General features: G+C 36.2%; 1 protein-coding gene across 5 annotated transcripts in view; it reads right to left on the bottom strand.

Moving 5' to 3' along the window:
* LOC120421100 (uncharacterized) overlaps positions 1–27,788 on the bottom strand; it is a 239,509-nt gene that overhangs the window by 29,728 nt on the left and 181,993 nt on the right. For all 5 annotated transcript variants that reach the window (XM_052706688.1, XM_052706687.1, XM_052706685.1 and 2 more), the window contains 2 exons: positions 22,569–22,844; positions 22,217–22,412 (listed from right to left, as the gene is read on the bottom strand). In XM_052706688.1, the coding sequence (XP_052562648.1) occupies positions 22,217–22,412; positions 22,569–22,844 (472 nt within the window). The remainder of the gene's footprint in view (positions 1–22,216; positions 22,413–22,568; positions 22,845–27,788) is intronic.

Genomic DNA, 27,788 nt, shown 5'->3' with positions numbered 1-27,788 from the left:
AGGACATCTCAACACATCTGGAAAGTAGTCTACCATACTCACTGAAGCTATACAGATATGTTCCGGTGTCAAAAACCGTCGACCTCTTGCTTTTTACGGTGGTAGACCTGCAGATCTTAACTCCAGGGAGTTCTTGGATGACCCAGGACATCCAAACACATCTGGAAAGTAGTGTACCATACTCACTAAAGCTATGCGGGTATGTTCCGGGGTCAAAAACCGTCGACCTTTTGCTTGTTACGGTGGTAGACCCACAGGTCATAACTCCAGGGAGTCCTTGGATGACCCAGATCATCCCAATAAGTTGTTGCAACAATGTACTGTAGGCTACCGCACTCACTGAAGCAGTCTGGGTAGGATCCGTTGTCAAAGTTTTGAGGTTTCGACTAGTTTCTTTGGTAAGCCAGTTGCACAAAATTCCCGAAAGTTTCGGATGGACTAGAACATCCCAGGTGTTCCAAAACCACGCTAAAATGTTTTTTAATAACATAACTAAACAATATACAATTGATACAATTTGAAAATACTCCGACAAATTACGAAATTCCAATGATTCTTGATTTAAGTCATATTCTCAATTTAAGTCATGGACATTCTCATTTTAAGTCATGACTTAAAAAAAGTTGTGTAAATCGAGAATCGTTTAAAAAAAGGTGACTTAAAAAAGAAATATGGTGTACTAAAATTAATTTTTAATGAGTCCCGAAAATTCCCGGGAAATAGCAAAATTCAATTCTCAATTCCCAGGATATTTAAAATCTTGAGAATCGTCACTCTCTAGAAGCAATTGCTTCTAAAATACCTTAAATGAAATAATCTGAGAGATAACAATGTTACATAGCCCCTCAATTTTCAACAGTCGGTAATCGACTAGAAATTCTTAGTATTTATTTTTTTTCAAAAACTCTTTATTCGCATTACAACATTTAAGAACGATCTCTGGAATTCCAAATCAGGCAACAAATCAATCAATTCCTCCAATTTTTGCTTTGGTAAACCTCTGCTCCCTTCACAATTCAAGCTCTCTTCGATACATCGATAACGGGTAACACCGGAAGCCAAAGCTTTTTCCACCTTTCCACCACCACCCATGGCTGCCGGAAAGCTCGTTTCGTTTGCGACCATCATTTGTTTTCTTATTGTGTCGGTGTGCCGGGGCGTTTTGGCTGGTCGTGTTTTGCTGCCTTGCGGGGGGAAATGTTTTATGACTCTGGCCGTTCTGGCTATTTCGGGAACAACAATTTCCAGCCAAGAATGCCAGCCCCTGTCGCTTATCGCGTTTTGTTGGGCTGTTTTTTGGGAGAGGGAAGGTTATCAGTATTGAAACGGGGCAAAATTTGGATGCGTGTCCTGAAGGGGCTTTCTACAAGTGAGGCGTGACTTTGATTTAATAGTCAATTCGCAATGATTGATTCGAAAAAGAGAGAATTGAAAGTTGGTTTTTCCAAATTTCGTTTCAAGATCTGCGTACAAGTTTTCATTACTAGAAACAATTGGCCATAACATTTAGACGGTCTACCCAAAAATCAACAACCCAAAAACGGTGACAAGGGATAACTCGACAACCCAAAACGGTTCCATTTAATCGGAAACTCGATCCACACAAACAAGCGCAAGTTTCGGTTATGGGTCCAAACCAGATAATTGAATTTAGATACAACCCTTTTCTGGAAGCTTTCAACTAACAGTTATTGTTACCACCACTTCGCTACCCTAGATGACCCGGGGAATTTGCAAGCTGGACACGACCCATCTCCATTTTAGGGGATCATCTCTGGAACCACAATACTACTACAATGGCGTCCATTCGGATGTGCCGTTTGATGCTTCACCTGACCGTCATTAGCGCGGAAAAAAGGTCGAAACTTGTTTGCTAGCACGTGACAAGACCTTCACCACTCTAAAGTTTCAAATCTAATTACAAGCCTTTATCTTCTCGCAAAGATTTCCTTGTTAATTTAGAGTCCAATCACCGAAAGTGGATCGCGCGCACCAAATCCATTGAACGCACTAATGATACCGCTCATCTCATTAGGAGCAGGAGGTGGATTTGGTTGAACCGTTTTCAAAACATCGAATGAAGCCAATTTATCTGCGATAAGCTCATCGTCTTTTATCCTCTCAGCTGTTCTCTAGAAAATAATACCATAGAAAAGTTCAGCCTTCTTTTAACAGAAGAATTAATTGAAATTCATTAAATTAAAAAAAAACATTTTCAAAGATGAAAAAGCAAAGCACACAAAAAAAATATTACACAATCTGGCATTTTTTTTACTAATTGTTTTTTCAATATTACAATTATCCTAATAAATACTTAATTAAACAAACACAAAATTCTAAGAGAATTACTCTCCAGAGAACGGAGCCTTTATCGATGGTCAGCCCCTTCGATAAATCTCCTGCTAAAGGGGAAGGCACTTCTAATTTAACTAATTACTGTCACCAAACACCGATGGGTGTAAGCCCTCACGGTCCAGATTTACACCACGAGGGAAGCAGGAAAAATGAAAATTTGCTGAGACAGACGACACTCGAGATGGAAAACCGAACGGGATGGGATGGTTGTGATTTTCCCCGCCACCGTAATTAATGATTTTATATTCAAGAGCAATTAAATTAATTGGTTGTGGAGCGCACGGTTCGCAAGCGTGAGAACGAACCAAACTGAAGTGAAGTGAGTGGAAAGTGGCACCCGCGGGCCACAAGCAAGCCAATTTCAATTTTTAATCGGCTTTTCCATTAAAAAACCTCAAATTTCATGGAGAAATAACTGTGATGGTATAATTTGGGCATCATGAAGAATTGAACAATAATTACTTTTAATTTGTCATTAAGTAATTATGATATTACAATTAAATTAAAAAACAGCTAAAAAAACATGGTAATATCGGAAACGGACGGAATCGTCGTAACACCTTATAATGTGGCCCTCTTAAACCTTCCGGTTTCGTCAACGGATCCACAGGCATGTATCGTTCTTTTAGCGACAAGACTCCGCCTCCCGGGTCTCCTAAGTGTGAAGGTATGGCACGGGGAGAGGGCACCGAATACCTATATTAACACTTAGATTTTTTTGCGTCCGCCTCGGAATTTGAACCGGTGACCTCTGGATTGTGAGTTCAGTGCGCGGTCCGATTGATCCACACAGGCAGACACATGGTAATATCACATCTGGGAATGGGACCATCCACAAACCACGTGGACACTTTTTGGGAAATCTCAACCCACCTCCCCATCGTGGACAATTTTCATACAAATAAAATCTTGTTTGTATGGAGCGTGGACAATCGCCAAACCCCCACCCCCTCCCTCCTAAGGTGTCCACGTGGTTTATCGATGGTATCAATGGGTATATCTTTTATGTCAGAAAAAGTGTGTTATTATACCTCTAAGAATTTGTAAATTCACCTCCATTTCAGTGTTTTACACTTTTCCACCCTAAATTGAGGTAATAATACACCTTTAAAGAAGGCAATATCAAAAAAATCAAATCAAATTGTCCTCTCTACAGGCTAGATTGTTGAGGCAATTGCAAACTTTCCATCCTCCCCAGGATTCGAACTGCCGACCATTTGATTGTGAGTCCAACTGCCTACCAGCGATTCTACCACGACAGGACTCAGGGAGACGACTCCTAAACCAGGCGTTATCAGACAAATCTCGCCTCGAAAAATGCCACCGGGACCGTCTGGGATCGAAACCCAGTACAACTTGGGTGAGAGGCACCACGCTTACCACAACACCACCGTTCCGGTCTCTGTATATTTTATAAGTTACTTTTAAGTTAAGCCCTCTTGTAAATGTAGAATCTTCTACATTAGAAATCACTGAAATGCGAAAATTACATTACTTTATCAATAAAGTACTATCCTACAGGTATCCATCCTGCTATCCTGCAGGTATCAATGGTAGAGGTGGGCAAAACCGCTCTTTTTTAGGAGCCGCTCATTTTCGTTCGCTCATTAAAAAGAGCTGCTCTTTTGAACGGCTCTTTCGCTCTTTTTTCAAAATATGGATGAAAAGGATATTTAAAAAAATGGTGTGATTTAAAAGCTTTTTCACATTGGAATTACCTATATTAAATATTTGAAAAAATAACTAAAAATAAGAAGATGTTTCCAAAATCTCTGAGTTGTTAAGTAGATTTTTGGCAATTATTTACAAGTTAAGCAATTTGAAATACTCAAATTTGTATTCGGGTAATACATAAATGTATGATCAGTAAAATGAAAAGTTCGTTCATTTTGTATACAAAATCATTTACTTTTGGAATTCCAAAAAGAGGAAACTGAAAATATGAGCTTGGTTAAGTGGTTAAGAGTCTTTCAATATATATTGATAAAAAAGTTGCTATTTGAAATAAGACGATTCAGCTCTGAAAATTTCGGGAAATAGTCTTTCTTTAACCTGCCGTATTTTATCCTGAAGTACTTGAAAAAGTACACCAAAGAACAATGCTGGGATTATTTTGATTAGCACTGAAATAATTGAAATTGTATTTTTAATTCTCAAAAACAGATTTAACACTACAATAAATTATATTCATAACAAGTTTAAAATATATTCCATCTTGGAACGGTTCTTTCAAAAGACCGGAATTCAAAAAAGAACCGCGGTTCTTTTTTTGTGAGCCATAGTTCGTTCGCTCTTTTTAGTGAACCGGCTCTTTGAGCGGCTCGCTCTTTTTTTGCCCACCTCTAATCAATGGTATTTAAAATTGAGGTGAAAAGAAAACGATTGTGATTGGACACTCAATAAAAATTTTACTGAATGAATGCACATGGAAAAAATTAATTAATTTAAATTTAAAAGAAGAAAGCTTAGGGCGTGTTACTAAATATTTGGCCCTTAGTCAGTCTTGATTCCAACACTTTAAAATATTTTTTTTTTGTTGTTTAATTTATTAACATTGAAAATTAAACTATAAATAAAATTAAAAAATATTTTTTTTAATTGTTTATTTTTTAAACATTGAAAATTAAACTATTAGTTTCTGCGAGAGACATTAAAAATTAAAGGCTGTTAGAAAGAAACTATGGAAACTTAAATTTTCCTGTTTTTTTTATCATTATTGTTGTATCTTAGAACCCAGAGGTCTAATCATCAATGTTAGGAATTTTTCGAACATTTTGAAAAAAATATTACAGTCCATATCCGAAGGCCTCTACCAAATTTCACTTCGGATAATCGAATCAAGAATTTTTTTTTCGTTTGTCTAATTTGAGTGAATGAGAATTTTTAAATCCAAGAAGGCGGCCAAATTTAACTAAGCTGGGGTCGCAGAACTCGAATTTAATGTTAAAAACAAGAAAATAAAACGAAAAAAAAATCCGAAGTCCCATACCAACCTGATAATTGTAACTTCGGATAATCGAGTCTGGATTGTATCTGAAACAACAATTTTTAGTAAAAATGGTGTAGGTTTTTTTTACAGTCCAGACTCAATCATCCGAAGTCCGCGAAAAAGTTTCACCTCGGATAATCGAGTCTTCGGATCTTGAATCACTAAAATAAGTTTCGTTATGCGTCATTGAGCTCAAATATGATCTTATGGATGCTCTTAAGTGATTTAGATTTTTTTAAGCCAAAATGGCGGTGTTGAAATATTGATAAAATGCATTTGGTACTGTAAAAACGAATGTGATACTGTAATACGAATAAATGTGATGATTTTATGATTTTTGGTTTGATTCGGCTGCTGCAAATTTTTGTTGTCTCTGACTCTGGCCGGGGACCTTTCCAGCCATTTTGTGAGGAAGGAAGGCACCAACCACATTAGTTTTTTTTAAACAAAAAGTATCTTAGAATCATAAATACATGCCACAGTTTTTTAATATCTTTTTTTGAAAGAGTTGTGTCAATTTTTTATGTGGGGTACCAAAATTAACCCTCTTCTGCCCAAATGTTTTTTTTCGAAAATATTTATTTTTCCCGTGTTTAGGAGGTCATTTTGAGCAACTTTTGTTCTACGAAAAACTTTACTTCTCTTGTTTTATGTTTTTCTTGTTTAATTTTTAGTATTTTAATTTGCATCTATCTTGTTTTTCACATTTTTTGCTATAGAATGGCACCGTCATCATTTAAATTGCAAAAAAAATGCGTAGCAGCATATTCTGGGACGCTACAAAAATTAATGCATTCTTCTTTTTACTGAAAATATAGAAAATGTTACTAAAAAACACAGCCAAAGTTGACCCCTAAAAAAATGACACTTTTAAAAACATTGGCAAAGTCACATAAAACAAGTTAAACTTCCAACCCTGAATTTTTCTAAAAATTTAAGAGTTCTTCTTTCCAATGCTTTTTAAAGATCAAAAATCGGTTGGAAAATTGATTTTTGGCGTTTTTTTAGATCGAAGCCCGTCTAAAGGCGGGGTTAGGTTGTAGAGGGTTAAAAACTTGTTACAAGTTTGAATATGCTCTGTAAAACCAACATTATTCAATGTATCCTTAATTGTTTACAACCGATTGTACTAGTTTTTCAATATAAATTTGAATTTGTGTTTTTTAAGGAGGTTGCTAAAAAACGTTCGGATAAACGAGGCTTTAGAAAAACACCACCTCGATTGAAACAACCATTTGAAAAAAAAAGTTAGTTTTTGCTTAGTAGTTTTGTATGAACAACCGGACAATTGAACAAAACTGATTGGAATCTATTGTGGAAGTACAAATGCTTAAAAATTATACGACATTAAAAACAAACTCGGCTTCACGGCTATGACTTCATTTACAAGTTTGTTCCAAAAATATCTTAATCAGAACACTCAGTTCAAATCATATTAGTGCGCTGGCATCATAACTATTTTCGGTACTCATAAAACTATAATTAAAACCATTCTTTCGCCACCAGTAACAGCTTGCACTTCCAAAGACCCTTATCATGAAACGGACACTCCCCACCTAAAGTGCCCAAATTTTTACGTACCAAAACAAGACGGCTGACCTTTTTGCGAGGGCACCAGTCGGTGCCTGTCGTGACTTTTTACGGGGCTGGGCGTGAGAAAACTTAAAGCTCCGTTCCGTGTGCCCAAAGCAGTGAAAGCAAAATCATAACCATATCAGTAGAATGGGTAGGGGAAGGGGAAGGGGTGGTACTTTTAGCCTTAACCCTCAGCGCAGTTTTTGCTTCACTGTACAAACCACCCTCGCCAAGGCAATACTCTATCGATTTGCCACGCAATTTTGCCATTTGGTGGGGGGTGTGGTTGTGGTTTCACTTTTTCCTTGTATTAGTGGCGATGGGAATTAGGGTGACCAAACAATATTGGAGTTCCGATTTGCCCTTATTGATGGTTTATTCAACATCGATCATATTTTGATCTTTGGCACAGATTTTCTCTTACAAGTTTTTTTTTTAATAAAAATCAACTCGATAAGACTTCATTCATTTAGGATCACCCTAACGAGTACCTGAATGCTTTATGAGCTACTATTTTTACTCGGTTGAAATAGAGCAAAAGCAGCAATAAGCCTCTCCTTTGGCAGACCGATTTAGTACAACGGCGCGGCGTCGACGTCTGGTGTTACCTCACCACCCTACCTCACCCTCTCCAACCCATTTCACATTCCTTTAAGCTCACCGTTTACGATTTTCTGTGCCGGGGATGGGAGGTTCATTACCATTCGTTCTACAACCCGCCGATTCCTGCTGTGTGTCGTGACTTCGTCGAAGGACGACGCGCTACGAGCAACAAACGAAACGAAATGAATCGATGACGACTGTGGGGCGCTTGGATGTGACCTTCTTTAGGGGTCGGTCACCAAGGGGAGATACCACTTGCTCCGCCTACCTCTCAACCGTGTTTCCGGGTTTAGTATCTTTCTAAGGAAAAAGTCTTGAATGGATAAACACGTGCGGCAATTTCCAGGAAACCCGCGGACTGCTAGTTGTTTACGACTGGATTGATAATGTAGCACGAAGAGTTTGTGAAAAACATTTGTAGGTAGAGGAAAATGAGGAAGAAATTATTCAATAGTATTGATTGGAGTAGATTCAAAAAGTTTTAAATTGCTTGTACAGTCGACTCTCTGGCTGTCGTTCTTCTCGATATCAATATTGCTCCATGTACCGATGAATTCTTCAGTCCCTTCAAACTGCATACATCGATTGTCTTTATTCCTCGATATTCTCTCTTGCTTGAAGGATCTCTTCCTCGACGGTCCCTTGGATTCTATTTGCTTTAAACATCTATTCCAGTTGTCAATAATTTCACTTTTTCATGGCATGCATAGAGAAATCAAGCTTTGAAGGGTGTTTGACATTTCTTTGTTTTTGTTTGCTGGACGTTGCCATGATTCTCTCCCATAGCTGGTTAGCAAGAAAAAACAAATTTCAATCGAGTCTTCGTTTTGCATCGTTCTGTTAACTGATGCTTCTCTTCCTCGACGGTCCTTTGGATAGTGACAACCAGAGAGTCGACTGCACAATGTACCAGGAATGATTGCTCTAGAATAAAAAAAACAGTTTCAATAGGGGTATGACGTCACTATTTTCAGACCACGTTTTCCACTGTTTCTAATCGAAACCGACTACATTATCGACTTCATTTTGCTGGGCGAGATAGGACGCCGTCTATTTTTAGACGATGACTCAGCACTTTTCCACTCTTGCACTTAAAAAAAACAGGTGGCAGCACGATGTATCGCCCCGTCCCTTTAATGATTTCCAAGATATTGTCCGTTAAGTAATATACATAGAAACATACAAAATTTCATATAACGTCATGATTCTAAATCCGAATACTTAGTAGGATATCATTTTTGTTATAGCTGGCAAAAAATCATGTAATAAGTTTGAAATGTAGAAATATCATCAGGATGTAATATAAACTGTAAATTTTAAGAGATAAAAATACAATCTTAGAAAATCTATAACGAGCTCCATTTTTTGAAAAAAAAAATCTTGTTTAACAGGTTTAATCCCATTTAAAATTCAAATGCTCAAGCTCATATTTGTAATTTGAGCTCAATATGCCCACCGGGACAAACCCATGAATGTTCGCCAAAAAGTAATTTTTGTTACACTCTACTACGTATACTCATGACCATAAATAAAAAAAAATATATTTATCATTTTAAATTATTTTTCATCAAACATCTTTGACAAATCAGGACAAATCTATTTTATTAAGACAGCTGTTTTAGTAAATTTATTAACATAATGTTTTGATAATTTTGAATACTTTAGCATAGAATAGCATAGAAAAGCATAGCACTGGTGTCTACCCGTAGTTGCTACTCCATTATTGACCAGGACCTCCAAAAATTGCTCTATGGATCACAGATTAAAAGTAGGAACCAATCATCACCACTTCGCAACTCTCAAAGGCCCAATCGAAAAGTACTTGACAGATTTTTTGATAAAGGGCTCTGTTTTCAAGATATATCCACCGAATGTTTGATTTCAGCGAAATATTTGCAGTTTTTCGATTTTTAAAAATAGTGACCATAACCAGCATTTCTGAAAATATTTTTTTTGAATAGTTCAGAAAATTTGCTATAAATTGTCTAAGAGACATTGAAGATTGGAGCACTGGTTGCTGAGTGACCATTTCTAAAAAAAAAATTAAAAAACAAAAAAAAATCAAAAAACATAAAATGTTGGATTTTGGAAAATAAATCAAGACTAGCATTTTAAATGGGCGTAATATTCAATGTTAAGCCCCTTTAAAATGTTGGTCTTGATTTAAAAAAAATCAAGATATTTTTTTCGAAAAGATCGAAAAATTTCACGAATGTTTCATGTTTTAACATTGAAAATCGGACCATTAGTTGCTGAGATATCGACATTAGAAAATGGTGGGTTGTTTGGGTGAGACTTAGAAAACTTCAATTTTCCTGTTTCTTTTTCTTTAAGCCGCTGCACAGTGGGAAAAAAGGACCCAAAAAATTACCGCAACATGATTTCACGCAAACCATCGATTGCTATACACCAAAAGCTTCGTTTTTGCACCAGGAACAATAATCCGATGAAAAATCGCACTGCACGGACCAGTGGCCGGAGTACAGGCCACCGGAAGATCCGGATTTTTGGAAAAGTGTCAGATTTATCCAAATGGGAACTGATAAGCTTTCAACTACCATGAATAGTCATGCAAAAAATCCTAGAATAATATTAAATACCATATGACCCATAGGAACCGGTTCCACCGGTCTCCGGTGGCCACATCCGGAACCGCATTAGGAAACAGCGTAAAATAGTCATGTGACGTATCAAACTTCTTGATTTTGGATGGAGAGTATCCTTAAAATGTATTTTTGTCTCCTTGACCGGTTCCCAGGTTCTCCGGTGGCCACATCCGAAGATAATATTTTGCAAATTCCTGAAACCACTCTTGCGACATATCAAACTTCATGTTTTTAAAAGAGGAGTGTATAACTCATGTCCCCATCCAAAATCATGAAGTTTGATATGTCGCATGACTGGTTAACACTGTTTCCTAATGCGGTTCCGGGTGTGGCCACCGGAGATCGGTGGAACCGGTTCCGATGGGTCCTATGGTATTTAATATTATTCTAAGATTGTTTTGCATGACAATTTATGGTAGAGGAAAGCGTATCAGTTCAAAATTGGATTAATCTGATCCTTTTTTCAAAAATCCGGATCTTCCGGTGGCCTGTGCTCCGGCCACCGGTCCGTGCAGTGCGATTTTTCATCGGATTATTGTTCCTGGTGCAAAAACGAAGCTTTTGGTGTATAGCAATCGATGGTTTGCGCGAAATCATGTTGCGGTAATTTTTTAGGCCCTTTTTCCCACTGTGCGCTGTATCTCAGCAACCAGAGGTCCAATCTTTAATGTCTCTTAGATAATTTTATAGCAAATCTTCTGAACTCTTAAAAAAAAAATATTTTTAGAAATGGTGACTCATGGTCACTATTGAGCAGTTCTCTAGGATTTCGGTCATTCGATTTTTTTTTGTATTTTTTAATCCGACTGAAACTTTTTTGGTGCCTTCGGTATGCCCAAAGAAGCCATTTTGCATCATTAGTTTGTCCATATAATTTTCCATACAAATTTGGCAGCTGTCCATACAAAAATGATGTATGAAAATTCAAAAATCTGTATCTTTTGAAGGAATTTTTTGATCGATTTTATGTCTTCGGCAAAGTTGTAGGTATGGATACAGACTACACTGAAAAAAAATGATACACTGTAAAAAAAATTTGGTGATTTTTTTATTTAACTTTTTATCACTAAAACTTGATTTGCAAAAAAACACTATTTTTAATTTTTTTTTATTTTTTGATATGTTTTAGAGGACATAAAATGCCAACTTTTCAGAAATTTCCAGGTTGTGCAAAAAATCTTTGACCGAGTTATGAATTTTTTAATCAATACTGATTTTTTCAAAAAATCGAAATATTGGTCGCAAAAATTTTTCAACTTCATTTTTCGATGTAAAATCAAATTTGCAATCAAAAAGTACTTTAGTGATATTTTGATAAAGTGCACCGTTTTCAAGTTAAATCCATATTTAGGTGACTTTTTTGAAAATAGTCGCAATTTTTCATTTTTTAAAAATAGTGCACATGTTTGCACACTTTTGAAAAAAATATTTTTGAAGAGCTGAGAAAATTCTCTATATTTTGCTTCTTGGGACTTTGTTAATACGACCTTTAGTTGCTGAGATATTGCAATGCAAAGGTTTAAAAACAGGAAAATTGATGTTTTCTAAGTCTCACCCAAACAACCCACCATTTTTCAATGTCGATATCTCAGCAACTAATGGTCCGATTTTCAATGTTAATATATGAAACATTTGTGAAATTTTCCGATCTTTTCGAAAACAATATTTTCAAAATTTTCAAATCAAGACTTACATTTCAAAAGGGCCAAAAATTCAATATTACGCCCTTTTAAAATGTTATTCTTGGTTTAAAAAATTTTGAAATATTGTTTTCGAAAAGATCGGAAAATTTCACAAATGTTTCATATATTAACATTGAAAATCGGACCATTACTTGCTGAGATATCGACAATAAAAAATGGTGGGCTGTTTGGGTGAGACTTAGAAAACATCAATTTTCTTGTTTTTAAACCTTTGCATTGCAATATCTCAGCAACTAAAGGTCGTATTAACAAAGTCCCAAGAAGCAAAATATAGAGAATTTTCTCAGCTCTTCAAAAATATTTTTTCCAAAAGTGTGCAAACATGTGCACTATTTTAAAAAAATGAAAAATTGCGACTATTTTCAAAAAAGTCACCTAAATATGGATTTAACTTGAAAACGGTGCACTTTATCAAAATATCACTAAAGTACTTTTTGATTGCAAATTTGATTTTACATCGAAAAATGAAGTTGAAAAATTTTTGCGACCAATATTTCGATTTTTTGAAAAAATCAGTATTGATTAAAAAATTCATAACTCGGTCAAAGATTTTTTGCACAACCTGGAAATTTCTGAAAAGTTGGCATTTTATGTCCTCTAAAACATATCAAAAAATAAAAAAAAAATAAAAATAGCGTTTTTCTGCAAATCAAGTTTTAGTGATAAAAAGTTAAATAAAAAAATCACCAATTTTTTTTTACAGTGTATCATTTTTTTTCAGTGTAGTCTGTATCCATACCTACAACTTTGCCGAAGACACCAAATCGATCAAAAAATTCCTTCAAAAGATACAGATTTTTGAATTTTCATACATCATTTTTGTATGGACAGCTGCTAAATTTGTATGGAAAATTATATGGACAAACTAATGATGCAAAATGGCTTCTTTGGGCATACCGAAGACACCAAAAAAGTTTCAGTCGGATTAACCCTCTACAACCTAACCTCGACTTTAGACGGGCTTCGATCTAAAAAATCGCCAAAAATCAATTTTCCAACCGATTTTTGATCTGTAAAAAGCATTGGAAAGAAGAACTCTTAAAATTTTAGAAAATTTATGGGTTGGAAGTTTTACTTGTTTTATGTGACTTTGCCAATGTTTAAAAAAATGTCATTTTTTTAGAGGTCAACTTTGGCTGTGTTTTTTACTAACATTTCCTATATTTTCAGTAAAAAGAAGTATGCAGTAATTTTTGTAGTGATCCAGACTATGCCTCTACGCATTTTTTGCAATTTAAATTATGATGGTGCCATTCTATAGCAGAAAATGTGAAAAACATGCAAAAAATTGAAAAAGTGACTGTAAAAACGTGAAAAAATTAGACAGGCAAAATGTAATTATATTGGGTGGTAGAATAGGCCAAATACTGCCAAAAACAAACATAAACTAAACAAGATAAATGCAAATTAAAATACTAAAAATAAAACAAGAAAAACATAAAACAAGAGAAGTAAAGTTTTTCGTAGAACAAAAGTTGCTCAAAATGACCTCCTGAACAGGGCAAAAAAAAAATATTCAAAAAAAAAATTTGGGCAGTAGAGGGTTAAAAATTACAAAAATTAAAATTGAAGAAAAAAGACCAATTTCGTAGAGAATTGCTCTATTGTAAAAAAACTAAAAACTGCAAATATTTTGCTTAAATCAAACTTTCGGTGGCTTTATCTTGAAAACGGAGCCCTTTATCAAAAAATCAGTAAAGTACTTTTCGATTGGAAATTCAATTTTATATTAAAAAATTACAACAATTTAGTTTTTCCATAAAATTTTGGATTTTTCCAAAAATCACATAATTTTCAAAATTCATAGCTCGGTGGCAGATTTTTTTCTTTAAGGGTACCGATTATTTTTCAATAGTCCTCAAAAAAACCTACAACTTTGCCGAAGACACCAAATTGATCAGAATATTCACTCAAAAGTTACAGCTGTTTGAACATTTACGTACCATTTTTGTAAGGACAGCAGACAATGGAGACTTGTATGGGTGAACTAATGACACAAAATAGCAAAATATTTGCAGCAACCCACAAAGTTTGAGCCAAATAAAAAAAAATACAAGAAATAAAAATGGTCGAAATCGACCGATTTCGTAGAGAGTTGCTCATGATTTATGAGGGGTTGGTAAGATGGGTATGAGGTCAATATTCACTATAGTAGGTAATGCGACCATGAGCAATATGTTATCGGTTGATTTTTTTATAAATGTAACTCGTGCCAACCGAGCAGTAGTGCTACGGGAAGGACTTCAAGTGTTGATAACGCGAGCTTATATGAAAATTACGGAAATAAGCTCGCGAAAAATATGTTAAATAAAAGATGGTAGACTCTTCAATAAATTGGACAGCTTTATTAGTTAATACTAAAACTGGAATACAATATTAATTTCAGTGAATTTGGAAACAGTAAAACAAAAAGGAACAAACATAAGACGCGTATTTTGTAACACAATTACTTCGACGAACTAAACCAACGGCGTGCCTTCCGATCAACGATGATTAAAGAAGAACTGATATTGTAATTGCTAGTGAGAAAACGGACGGCAAAAGAACACGGTCGATCCTGCGAAGGAACTGCTCGCTTCTCGCACAGAACTCTGTTTTTTTATGAAGGTATTATTGCACACTTTGCACCAAATTCTTCCCCTGTGCAAATCATAACTGAACACCAAATATTTGCACACTTGAAATCCTACCCCTTCTCCCCCCGCTCGCCTAGAGTGGTGCGTGTCTCGACTGAGCTTTGTTGCTTTCGACAACTTAAGAAACAGTTTCAAACTAGGGTGTGAATCTTAGAAAGTTTTTTTCTGCTGTAGTTTGAGGTGTGCACTTTGTTGGAGAGCTTTTTACAACTTTCACGATTGTTTCAAAATCTCTGAAATCCGCAATAACTTATCTATAATTTTACATTGACTGGTTTCATTTTATTTGTTGTCTTTTGTTGTATTATTATAGAAATTTTTGATTTTTAGCTTGTCGAGTCATGCCATATAAAAAAAGAAACATAGATTTATAAGAAACTTATAAAACACAGTCCAACAAGATTTTGTCTCTGAGACGAGTATATGTGTTCCTAGTAGAATTTTGCCTGCTGAATCCGAATCCGGGTCCGGAATTGCTCCAAATGGTCCCAATTTTGAGATACACCCGTTTGAAATGTTAGTTTAGGCCAAAATTAGCTACTTTGTTGACTATTTTACAAAAGAACTATTGAATAAACAACTAAACCAATACATGTATCTTAAAGTTCACGTTTTCCCCTTTCTGAAACACCCCTGGTTTTTTTAAATTTGATTGTTTCTACGCATATTTATAGCCATTTTAAAATTATATTTTCAGTTGGTACTCATTCAAGTTTTTCCAACTTGCATGCAAGTCTAATTCTAATTTTAAAATGGCTATAAATATGCGTAGAAACAATCAAATTTTAAAAACCAGGGGTGTTTCAGAAAGGGGAAAACGTGAACTTTAAGATACATGTATTGGTTTAGTTGTTTATTCAATAGTTCTTTTGTAAAATAGTCGACAAAGTAGCTAATTTTGGCCTAAACTAACATTTCAAACGGGTGTATCTCAAAATAAGGACCATTTGGAGCAATTCTGGACCCGGATTCGGATTCAGCAGGCAAAATTCTACTAGGAACACATATTCTCGTCTCAGAGACAAGAAACATTTGATTTTTTGTTGAACTGTGTAATTTGAATCACATTGGATAAGAAATTTTGGTGCATTAAAAATCCAAAGCACAACAAAAAAACAAAATAAAGCTTTTTCAAAACTGCTATCCTTATTTCAATTGAAGTGTAGATTATCACCAATTAATAGTATTGAGCTAAGTCTATGCTTCTACACATGAAAATCATATTTAATATATTTAAAACAGAGATTTTATGACTGTGTCCCAGCAAATTCAAAACCCGGGAAAATTTGGCGCCCTACTTATATCCACTTAAGGCAAAATTAAGATTTTCACTCCAAGTGGTAAATTATGTTCCTATACAATCTTGAACTGCACTGGAAAGTGTTCAGATTCAGGTGGCGATGTGAAAAACTAAAGGGCTAATATGCCATGTTAATGGGAAATTGCTTTGTAGATGATTTGACGTTGAACATTAAAATGCTTGTTTTTCTCTAAATACTTGATTTGGCATAATAGCCGAATCGTCAGTTATGGGCAGGATCGCCGTCAGAATCTATTCAACTCAAACAAATAGAAACAAATCTTCCACTGGTTTGCTCTTCAGACCAGATTCAAAGCTGGCAATTAGCTGTTCATATCTACGTCAAAACCGGCATTGATTGCACTGACTTTGCTCTGTATACAGCGCTGATTCCAACATCAAACACCATCAGCTTTGAAGCAGCAGCTCCAGTAGATTGCCGTTCAAAAGATTCGTTACCGACCGTTGCTGACCAACCAGTGAACAGTGAGTAAGCACATCATGCTTCACGTTCACGTCAGTCACTTGGCTTGAGATGAGCTTAAGCATTAGTCACTACCAGATTGACTTTCTTTAAAGCGCTCCGGAAACATGACTCCAACGAGTGTACGTCAACTTTCATTACACTCGTTATTTTAGATAACCCGCCAAAAATTAATGATTTCGACCTTGCCGCTGGATTTTCCGAGACTTGTCTGCTCTATATCCGAGTAAGATGGATACTAAGTTTTATCGTTATCGTTGCCATTCAAATTTATCAGCTCGAACGGTGTCTGAGATCCCCGGGGACCTTTTTGCGCACTGAAACCAGCAAATAAGGGGGAAAGAAAATTTCTTCTTAGGATGGTCATTAACAAAATTGATTTTTTTTACTAAACGGAATCAGACAATTTGTGTAAAATTCAGGTCCAAGATGGAATTTAATTAAATAAATAAATATAAAAAATGTGTACCACCCTAATGCCGTTTCCGGGAGAGCTCTGTTGGGTTGTGAACCGTAAACTTTCCCCCAAAGAACGATGGGCTTCTTTCGGGTGGCCTTGGCGATTTATTTTTCCCGACTTTTCCTTCAAGTTATCTACAAAGCGCAGCCCCAGGTCAGATCCGATGGAGATATTGGTTTGAGTTTAAAAAATGGACTTACCGCTCTAAGAGGTTTATTTAACGTGCTTTTAAAAAGACACCTTGCACTGATGGCTCGCAGAAAAAAAAAGCTTATAAAATGTGATGAAGTCTTGAAAACGGCTGTGTGTGTTCTCCCGGGGAACTGCGCAAACATTTCAAATCGTACGTGATCTTTATTTATGGCCTCTAATTTATTTTTCCCAACCCCGACGACACTTACAACAGACACCAACAGCAAAAGAAAACCATAACGATAATATATTGGAGCCATTTTCGAAACGGGAATGCCGGCCAGGGGCTGGAATTTGCCGAAAAAAAAAATATAAATCGAAAGAGTGGGAAACCAAACGGCCTGGAAGAAAAGTTAGGCCACAAAGATTCAGTTGAGCCTGTCAGTCGGCTATGCATCTAGCCGTTTGTCTTGGCTGGCACGTGCGGAAAATATAAACTTTTGGGAGCTTAATTTGAAAAGCTTTTTTTTATTAAAAAAGCTTAAATCTGTCATTCACCTTTAAATAGTGCAAAAATGTCCTTTAAATTTTTTTTCAAGTGTTGTCTATGGTCATACTTTTTCTTATTATAATTGTTTATTGCGTTGGTAATGGAAAGCGTTGTATTGAGAACTGTATCAATTGTGTAAAAACACCTACCTATATAAAGTGAATGTTTAATTTTCGACAGGGTGGTTCAAATTAGATTTTTCACTTTACGTAACAGCACTAAATGGTGTGGGTCTACAGATGAGTGGTTCTCTATGATTTTACAAATCGACTTTTCCTAGATTTTTTTTTTATTTGGACGAATTTTTTTCCACTTCCCTATGTCAAAAAAAGTCATTTTGCATCATTTGCTTTCCATACAAGTCTCCATGAAATTTCGGGGGACTGGACTGGATTTTCTGATTGATTTGCTATCTTCGGCAAAGTTGTAGGTTATGATTAGGACTTTCAATTTTGTATTTAACTTTTTATTTTTATTGAATTCCCAAAAAACCTTATTTTTTAACTTTTTGATTATGACGAGCCTACTTGATTTACATGGCAGGGGCCAGCCAAGAAGAAGGTTGAGAATCGCTGTTTTAGGAGATTGAAGAGCCACAGTGCGTGTTGGTTATCCAGATCGGAAAATATCAAAAATGTGGGCAAAAAAATATGCAAAAACCGTTTTTTTAAAGCAATAAAAATTATGCAATCGAAAAGAATTCCGTTTTTTTTTTTGATAAAATGTACTGTTTTCAGATTATTGCTACTTATAAACATGCATTTTATTTTTTTAAGATATTTGAGTCCAAAAAATAAATAACGAAATAAAAGCAAAACAGAATTATAAAGCTGATTATAAATGCCCTATAATTTTCACCCTGGAATTTTTAAAATCGGGCGATTAGTTTCTGAGATACAGTCTCACAAAAAAATCGAATCGATGCAAATGAATGTCTCTAAGTGTCACCTAATAAGCTTGTAATTTTCAACTGACGTTATTTTGTGATTTTTGGTCTAATTTTCAATGTTAAAAATTAAAACTTTTGCAAAATTTTCTGATCTTTTAAATAAAATAATGATAAAAAAGCTTATTTTTGAAAATGTCTTAAAATAGTTCATTATAATTATTTTATATTAAAGACAGATCTATAATTCGCAATACACAAAGTAAAAATTGCTACACTTCTGTGCTGTTTATTGAATATTGTTTATAATGAAAAATCATTATTTTTTGAAGAGTGGAGAGCTTGATAAACCTTAGGGTGACAAGTAAAAATGAAAATTTTGGAAAATCTTGCCCCCTGGTTCGATTCTTTAGGCAAAAATGAGTAACTGTGCCAATTTTGAACCAAATTGGTTCAGGTTCAAGTGTCGCTTTTTATTGTTGAAGCTTATTTGGAAAAAATCGCAAAAATGTATGGGGAAAACCAAAAATAAAAAATCAAAATTCAACCGAAAGGTGGCGTTAAATGTGCGAATCCTATGTAATTTTTTTGCCAAACAACTTTGTCGAATACCGAAAAACAATCCATGTTAACCCTGACGAGTTATTAGCGATTTAAGGAAGACGTTTTTTTATGAAAAGATTTTCTTTCACCAACTTTTACGATTTATAGCGACCCTTAAATCGTTACAGATTTCGCAAAAAAAAAAAATTACAGTTACTTATTTTTGCCTAATGATGAATCAAATCAGGGGGTATCCTTGAGGTCGTTTTTTAATTGTCACCCCAAAAGACATTGATTTTATTTTGTAATTCCGTTTCAGAAATATCTATTTTTCCTGTCATAATATTGTGATGAAATGGCATATTTATCATTACCGAAAGTAAAAGTGATGAAAATTTAGTTATGGCACTCATTTGGGTGCTCACATTCAAATTTTCAACACCTGTTTAAAACAGTATTTTTTTTAAACTTGGGTTTTTAGTTGACCAAACGCAGAGATGCCTTTCTGAAGTGGGACAACAACATTTTCTAGGAAAAATCCTTTTTGATAGATTTGAGATTTGATAGATATTAGGAATGCCCAAAATGTTGTATGCAACTCGTTGCAAACACTTTTTAAAACTCTAATTAATTATCCAACTTGACAGAGCCTCAGGAAACTTTGCAGCTTTTTTACTATTTTTTTTCAAATTTAAAAAATAGATTTCAAAAACACTTCCTGACCGAAAATAGTATCGAACAACATTTTCGTCCCAAGAAATCGAAAAATTACTGAAAATTGAAAAAAATGCAGATCTAATATGGACAAAATAACAAAACAAATGACTTAGATTGAATAATTATCAACAACTCGAAGGATTACAAACTTTTCAAAAAGACCATTTATTCCATTACAAATCCGAACTCATTTCGCGCCCCGACGCGTGGGCGGCTTCCAATTTGTTTCAGCGACCGATTAGTGTAATCCTATTATTTAAATATCCTCCGCAGTCCTCTTCCCTCATCTTGTTGGGGCCTATAATCTTATCCCTGTTTGTCTTCTTTTCGACTATGGGCCGAACTTTCGGAACGAGCGAGCGACATCAGGCCAAGTTCATTAACGCGTTTATAGGTTGTTTGTCATAATTTGGAGCTCTAAACGAGAATATAAAATGACTCGAGGAGCAATGCTAGACGACCAAGCTAACAATGTCAAACTGATTGTGGAACGGCGCGGCAGAAGCATTTTGTTATTTCGTTATTCTGGGTTGGTGGTTGGTAATTGGTTCCAAAGTTCGGACACGAGCAAACTTTTAGCAATTTGTCAAAACTCATTACCGTTCACATTATGGGAGTCCTTTAAATTTGTCAATGGACTATTTTGGGTAGGAAATGAGACGTGGTTATGGAAATTATCCCTAATGATTTTGGATTTTTTTTCATCATTTATAAAGATTCAAGTTTTACTACGTTGAAACCCCATGATTGAATTTTCTAACGAAAAGAATATGTTTAGAACTCTTTCTTTGGTTAAGTTTAATTTATTTGTATTAAAGTAGATTAATTTTTCATTCATATTTTTCAGCTAATAATATCCCTTTATTTTTCTCATCAACTTTTCAAAATCCCAATAGAATGTGCTTCCCTGATTGAAGCTCAACAAATCTTCTCGTGATTCCAAACATCCTACGTTCTCAATTTCTGGCCTTTCCGTTCCACAGTTCGGAACTCCGGTTGGTCTGGTGGGGAAAGCTCCCCAACGATAAAAAGGCTAACCTTACGAGTGCCTCGAGGGCAGAATATCAATGAGACCTCCCGGGATGCGGAAAGGGGTGCTGACCTCAAATCAGGAAATGAGCAGGTCAGCTGCATCCATTTCCTCGGGGGTGATTTTTCTCTCTCCACTGCTGCTGCTGGTTTGGAGGGGCCGAACGTGTTCAATTACAGACAGCTTCGGTGTTCCCCTCGGGCGGAATTTACAATGACTGTGAGGGGCTCTTAAGCTTGACCGTTAAATATTTTATTTTATTTTTTGCTCTTGTTGTGATTTTTAAAGGATTTTCATTAAAATATTTAATTTAGTTTACCAACAAATTTTAAATACAAAAAAAAGTTTCTATTAAAATCTGATTGTTATCTGACATAACCCAAATCAAGTTATAGACCTCACACTTCGATGCTTCCAGGGGAACACATTTGAGATATTGCTTGAAGCCGTTATCCTGCCTGCCTATCTGTCGGTGTGAATGTTGTGCTACCTGGATTGATTGATGTGAGATTAGGCTTCGATTCCAATCACAGTAATTTGTTTGATAAATTACTTTCCGTCCGAGTGAAATATAGATTTAGACTGATTGAATGTTTCGGAATTATTCCATTAGAAAAAATTAAATGTGCTAAACTAACAAATCTCAGAGAAAAGCATGTATTTCATCGAGCATCTATTATTGGCTGAACAGCAATTTGACATTGGACCCTTCAAAATGGATTTTCCACTGTTGTTACAGCTAATAAGAAAGTGGGCAAGATGGTTTATAGGGAATATGAGAAAATTAGTAAATGCTTTTGCCCTTTTCAGAACGAAATATGGTGCCTTTCAAAAAGTTGGTCCAAAATCCAAGAATAGATAAAGAACTATTGTGCCACACCGCGAAGGGGAACACAGTCATTTCATGTTTTGCCTTCATTACGTTTGCTGACAGTAAGTATTGGATTCATCTTTGATGTACCGTGAACTGTGGTTCGAGCAATCCAACATCCATAGGCCGGCTACGAAATTATGGGAAAGTATTATTTGTATCAGACTTGGTTTATGCTGATACATCTTATTGCAGATTGGACCACCCTAAAAAAGGAATATTGTTTTACCATTTATAATCTGTGGCACTTGAATTTGCAGGTTATTTTGATGCCAGCTACCCAAAAATGATCTGCTCTAAATCGGTTTCAATTTAATGTTAGCCCCTCATTGCCCTTTCCAAGAAAATTTAAGACAAATCAAAATAGTCCAAATGATTCTGAAAAAAAAACAGAGCACATTCACCCTCATGAATGTCCTCCTCTTCCCATTTCCACCAACTTTGTTCAGAACGTGTCCTTTTATCGTTTTATGGAAGGACGACTGCCAGTCAGCCGCGATCCCTACTCCAGATGAAGTCACACTTGGCAAGCACATCAAGCACCCTCACACACGTCATAATTGGCTACTAATGCACAATAACTGTCGTGAGCAGTCCATGGGTTTAAAGGTCCCCCAGTTAGCAGGTTGGCACAGTAGAAAAGTATTGGATATTGTTGAGAAACAGTTTAATCGTCAAATATTAATACGGTTTTCACAGTGTAAAAACCTCCAAAAAATGGGTCAAAAGAGGACTTTCCCCCTCCAAAATCCCATCACCCCGGGGCCGATACTTACGTCCAAATCGCTCAGCTCGCTGTGGGTGTCGTGCTGGATGTCCTTGATGTCCATCCCCAGATCGCAGTCGCTGGCCCGCAAGTGGTGATTTCGGTGGTAGTTGGCGTGCAGCGTGTTCGAGTTGTTGATCTGGACACTGTTGAGCAGGATATTGGAGCTGGTCCGGCTGAGAGCCTTCCGCTGTCGGATGGCCTCTCTGGAAAGGAAATTATATGGACGTTGTACTAAATTGCCACGAGTACGACACGGGTGCACGGCGAATAGTTAATTTGCAAATGACTCTTAATCAACTGTGTTTGCAGAAGTGAAATTGGATGCATTTCTGCTAAATTGCGAGGAAAACACGACTTACTTGAATATCCGGTAGTACATGGTGATCATGACGATTCCCGGAATCCAGAAGCTGATCGAACTGGAGATGATTGCGTACGCTTTGTTGACCACAAAAATGCACATTTGTGGATTGTCCTTGAGCGTCTCGAGATGTTCGGACGTCGTGTACCAGCCGAGGAAGATGGGCGTAAAGGATATCAGGGCCGGAAGTACCCACACGTTGGCCAACATGAAACCAACCGTTCGGTGCGTCATGTACAGCGGATACTCGAGGGGTCGCACGATGGCAAAGTATCTGTGGATTAGAAGGTATAAAATTGAAGTAATGATTAACCCTCTACTGCCCAAATTTTTTTTTCGAAAATTTTTATTTTTCCCGTGTTCAGGAGGTCATTTTGAGCAACTTTTGTTCTACGAAAAACTTTACTTCTCTTGTTTTATGTTTTTCTTGTTTCATTTTTAGTATTTTTATTTGCATTTATCTTGTTTAGTTTATGTTTGTTTTTGGTAGTATTTGGCCTACTCTACCACCTCCTATCATTACATTTTGCCTATCTAATTTTTTCATGTTTTTACAGTAACTTTTTCAATTTTTTACATGTTTTTCACATTTTCTGCTATAAATTGAAACCATTATCATTTAAATTGTAAATAAATGCGTAGAGGCATAGTCTGGGGCACTAGAAAAATTACTGCATACTTCTTTTTACTTAAAATATAGGAAATGTTAGTAAAAAACACAGCCAAAGTTGACCCCTAAAAAAATAAATTTTTAAAAACATTGGCAAAGTCACATAAAACAAGTCAAACTTCCAACCCTAAAATTTTCCAAAATTTTAAAAGTTCTTCTTTCCAATGCTTTTTGAAGATCAAAAATTGGTTGAAAAATGGATTTTTGGCGATTTTTTAAATCGAAGCCCGTCTAGAGGCAGGGTTGGGTTGTAGAGGGTTAATTGGATAGAATGTTTTGGCACTGGACAAAGCTAATCAAGCTGTGAAGATTAATCTATTGCAAATTATTCAAATATTTATATAATAGTTCTATGAAGATTATTTAAAACATGTTGTCACATGTTTGGCATCACAACAGTTCGAAAGGCTTTGAGTTGAATCGAATTGCGTCAAACCATGATGAAAAAAGTTACTTTCACAAAATAAAACAGCTGTTGACTTTGCCTTGAGCTTGAACTTCTCACTCAAAGTTGCCCAAGCCATATCAACATTTTCATCTTCCCAAGTTGACAACCACTCTGCTCCCCGTGTTAAAGTTGTCACAGTTAACGGCGCAAAAGCACAACTGTTGAAGTGATGTTCTGTCACCGTACCCCGAGCCCGGGGTCGCCTTCCTTTTCCGCACTTTCGCACTTCCGGATCACGGCAGCGTTGCCAACTTTCCCCTGCGAGTTTCCGGCTGGAAACGGTAGAAAGTATAATAATGAGAGTGGAGTCAGCAGACTCGAGAGAATGATAAGAAGAAAAAAAAACGCGGCAACGAAGGCTAGCCAAGCTGATGATAAAATACCAAGTTAATTAAAAGTTTTGCCTTATCATTTATCGCCTAGTGTTGATTTTCGTGTTTCATTTTCTCCCCTTCTGGGCCGGCGGAAGAGTCGCGGGATTTTTTTTCTCTCTCTCTACCGGTTCCTCCGGAACACTTTTTCACTTTCATTTTTATCGTCCCTAGTCGGTGTAGGTGGTGCTACAGTTATTAGCTTCTTATTGCTGAAGGCAGTTCTTACCTTCTGCTGGGATGGATGATGATGATGATGACGGTTGCTTCATTGTTTAAAGCAAGGAAATGAGACCTTGGTAAAGTCTTACTGGGAAATTAAGACGAAGCTAGAATCGTAAACCTGTTGCCAGATAAGGCAAAATTGTGTCGTTTAAAGACAGATTGCTGACCTGACTTTCAGAAAGCGAATGTAATGAAACAATGTAGCAGATTTTATTTGCACCTTGAAAAACAAACTTTTCATGATTAGATTTGAATTCTATATTTTAAATTTTATAATGCTAGATAATAATGTTTGAATGTCATTATGCAATACAATGCATAATATGAATGCTGCAAGCATTCAAATTTAAATATCGCTTATGGTACCATGTAACCACTCTCAATTTACTACTCGATGTGAATTACCAAATTTGATTGAATTACGCAGAATTAAAACGCAATCAACAATGCCAATTTACGCAGCAATGTTGCTATAAACCTACAACCCACAAATGACAGAAACTTCAATCGCCGCGGAAAACAAGGACCCGCACTCATTTTGCTAATGGATTTTCCATTAGAACGCACGCACACACCACGCTCAAAAAACAACACTCGCAGGTGAGTATACACAGAGTGTTGTTGCTTGAAGCAACAAAGCCGTTAAAATAAAACAATAAAACACACACACACACACACACACACACACACACACACACACACACGTACACACATGAAGATTGCAAAAATTGCCAGCCCTGCCGGTTCCGTTCATTAGCAACACTGCCTATGCCATTTAAAATTGATTAAAAAATGATATAGATACAATAAAATAAAATAAAAAACATAGAGGGGAGAGTGCATAATGAGCACCCCTTGCTTTTCTCGTTGTTGGGAAATATTTTCCGGGAAAATAATTATTTGCAAAACTTAAAAAATGGTTTGTTCAATGTGATTTTTTGACAAAGTAAAACGCATTTATTTAATGTATAGTTTTTGCCATAATCTTCACTATTCTATAGGTAGGTGAGTACAAAAACATTTAAAAAATGCATTTTTGATCAAATTTTCTGCAATAACTCAGTCACGAAATATTCTAGCAGAGCTGGTTCTGTTAAAATCCTGCTAGAACGGTGGAACATTTCTGCTAGAATGCTGTAAGAATATCCAGCTCTGTAAGAAGCTGCTAGAATCCTGTTAGAACGTCATGACTGGGAAGTAAGGTCGGGGCAAAACGCACCACTGTGATGCTCTCTGAGTAGTGAAAACTGCTTCAACCCGGTGCATTTTGCCCCGTTTTTGTAGTGCATTTTGCCCCAATGTTGTGGTGCACATTGCCCGCATGGTTGTTCCAAATGAATCGTAAATATTTTTAGAAATCTGTTAATTTTGAGGTTTTTTGGGGTTTTTCAAGACTTTTTCACATAAGCATACACAGAAAAAAAATATGTAAATTTACACAGCACGTAATTGCTGTTTCTTATGTAAACTCACTCAATGTAATGTTGAAATATGATGTAATGAGCAAAAAGTAATGGAAATTACTCCGATGTAAATCTAAATCTAATGTAAATCATGAATCTAATGGAAACGTTGAGCATGGAAACTCAAATCTGATGAATTTCTACCCGCGTTCGGCTTCCTGTAAATTCCTATTCAATGTAAATCATATATCCAATGTATTTCTGCCAAACGTTGACTTCAAAACTACCCGAACTAAAAATAGTTATGTTTGGTTCTCTTTCTATCGCTCTCATACTTCGCTGGCTCACTGCCTGTTCCTCGACCTGAACAAGTTGATGCTTTAGCCGCTCGTTTATAAAATGCGAAGATAGCTCAGTCGGCAGCGGGTAGCAGCAGTAACACCGAACATCCTACCCGTCGTCCGTTCGATTCCAGTCCAACATTATTCCACTTGACCGTCGACGAGAAAGCGTCCCCTACCTGTGAAACAACTTTTTAAAATCAGAATTTCCTTTTGCTGCCCGCTTCAATCATTTTAAAATAGAACATAGGCCACACCCTTTTCCTACTGCAATCCAAGTCGAGCTTCTCATTCCCATTGGCCAATCAGAATTAGTTGATTTGAACTAATGTAAATTCCAAAAGTATTGTAAATTCCAAAACTAATGTAAATTTTCAAAACTAATGTAAATTTCCAATAAATCTAATGTAAATTTCTAATGGACCTAATGGAAATATACATCATTTATCATGATACCTTTTGGTACATGATAAATAATGTAAATTTACAGAAATATTTTTTTCTGTGTAATAGTCATAAGCATAATAGTTGTTTTAGAACATCTAAAAAAAAATCTGCAGAAATGCTGTTATAGATGAGAAATTACAGTTTTCCCTTAGGCGGTGCATATAACCCCCTCTCCCCATTCGTTCAACAATATAAGGATTTTTCAAAATCGAGTTTTGCATCAAGTTTAAAACAACGTTTCTAGCTTTTCCGAAAATCACCCATGTTAATTCATCGTTTGCGTTTAAAAAATCATTACTTTCGCTTTCCAAGTTCTGAAAAATTAAAGTTTAAAGAGCTTATGCTGTTTATATATTTTTTGATTCCGTTATTTTTGATGAGGAAATGTTGGACGCTTTCAAATCAAAATCAAATCAAACCATCCACATTAACGACCCCCAGGTCTTTTGTGGTCTCTTTTGCAAGTTTCTGCTCGAACCTAGGAGTCAAAAGGCTTGAATGGGGAGGGCACCCAAACCTCTTTCTACTCCAAGGAACCTTCCACCCCAGTGTTTGGACTGACGACCTTTGGATTGCGAGTCCAACCGCCGCCAGCGATTCCACCGGAGTAGGCTTGGTTTGGTGTGTTGTTTGTACTTATGGCATGGAGACGACTCCAACACCTGGAATGACATAACGGCCTAACAACCAAGGCCGGGACCGACATTTTACTTCCTCATCCGATGGAAGGTTTTTTTTTTTTGGCCGCTTAGTCATTCGTAAATAACAGCAAAATTATGTAGTTTCACAACGGAGTTGTATAAAAAAAAATCGAATTGATTTGGGAATGTTCAGCAGTAGAGGGTTAACTTTAGTCCAATCATTTTAGAATTACTACTTAGTAATGTGTAATTTTTGGCTAAACCACTGAAAATGTATTGTGTTTCTCAAAATATTAATTTTTGAATTGGGTAATTCTCTACCAACTCACACGAAATCGGAACAAGTTGCCCCGACCCCTCTTTGATTTGCGTGAACCTATGTCCTGAGGGGTAACTTTCGTCCCTGATCACGAATCCGTTACGGAGGGGCGGTACGACCCCTTCCATTTTTGAACATGCGAAAAATGACATGTTTTACAATAATTTGCAGCCTGAAAAGGTGTTGAGATGGAAATTTGGTGTCAAAGGGAAAAACGAAGTTGACTTTATAGCTGTCGGCCACCATTGCTAGTACCAACCACTAGTGTCTTCCTTTTTATCTACAAGGACTTCGCCGCCCTGGGCTCCTAAGTGTATGAAAGTAATGCACGGAGCGACGGCGCCGAATACGCA

Source organism: Culex pipiens, chromosome 1 (assembly GCF_016801865.2).
Source record: "Culex pipiens pallens isolate TS chromosome 1, TS_CPP_V2, whole genome shotgun sequence".
NCBI lineage: Eukaryota > Metazoa > Arthropoda > Insecta > Diptera > Culicidae > Culex > Culex pipiens.
This window is presented reverse-complemented; position numbering and strand designations above follow the sequence as displayed.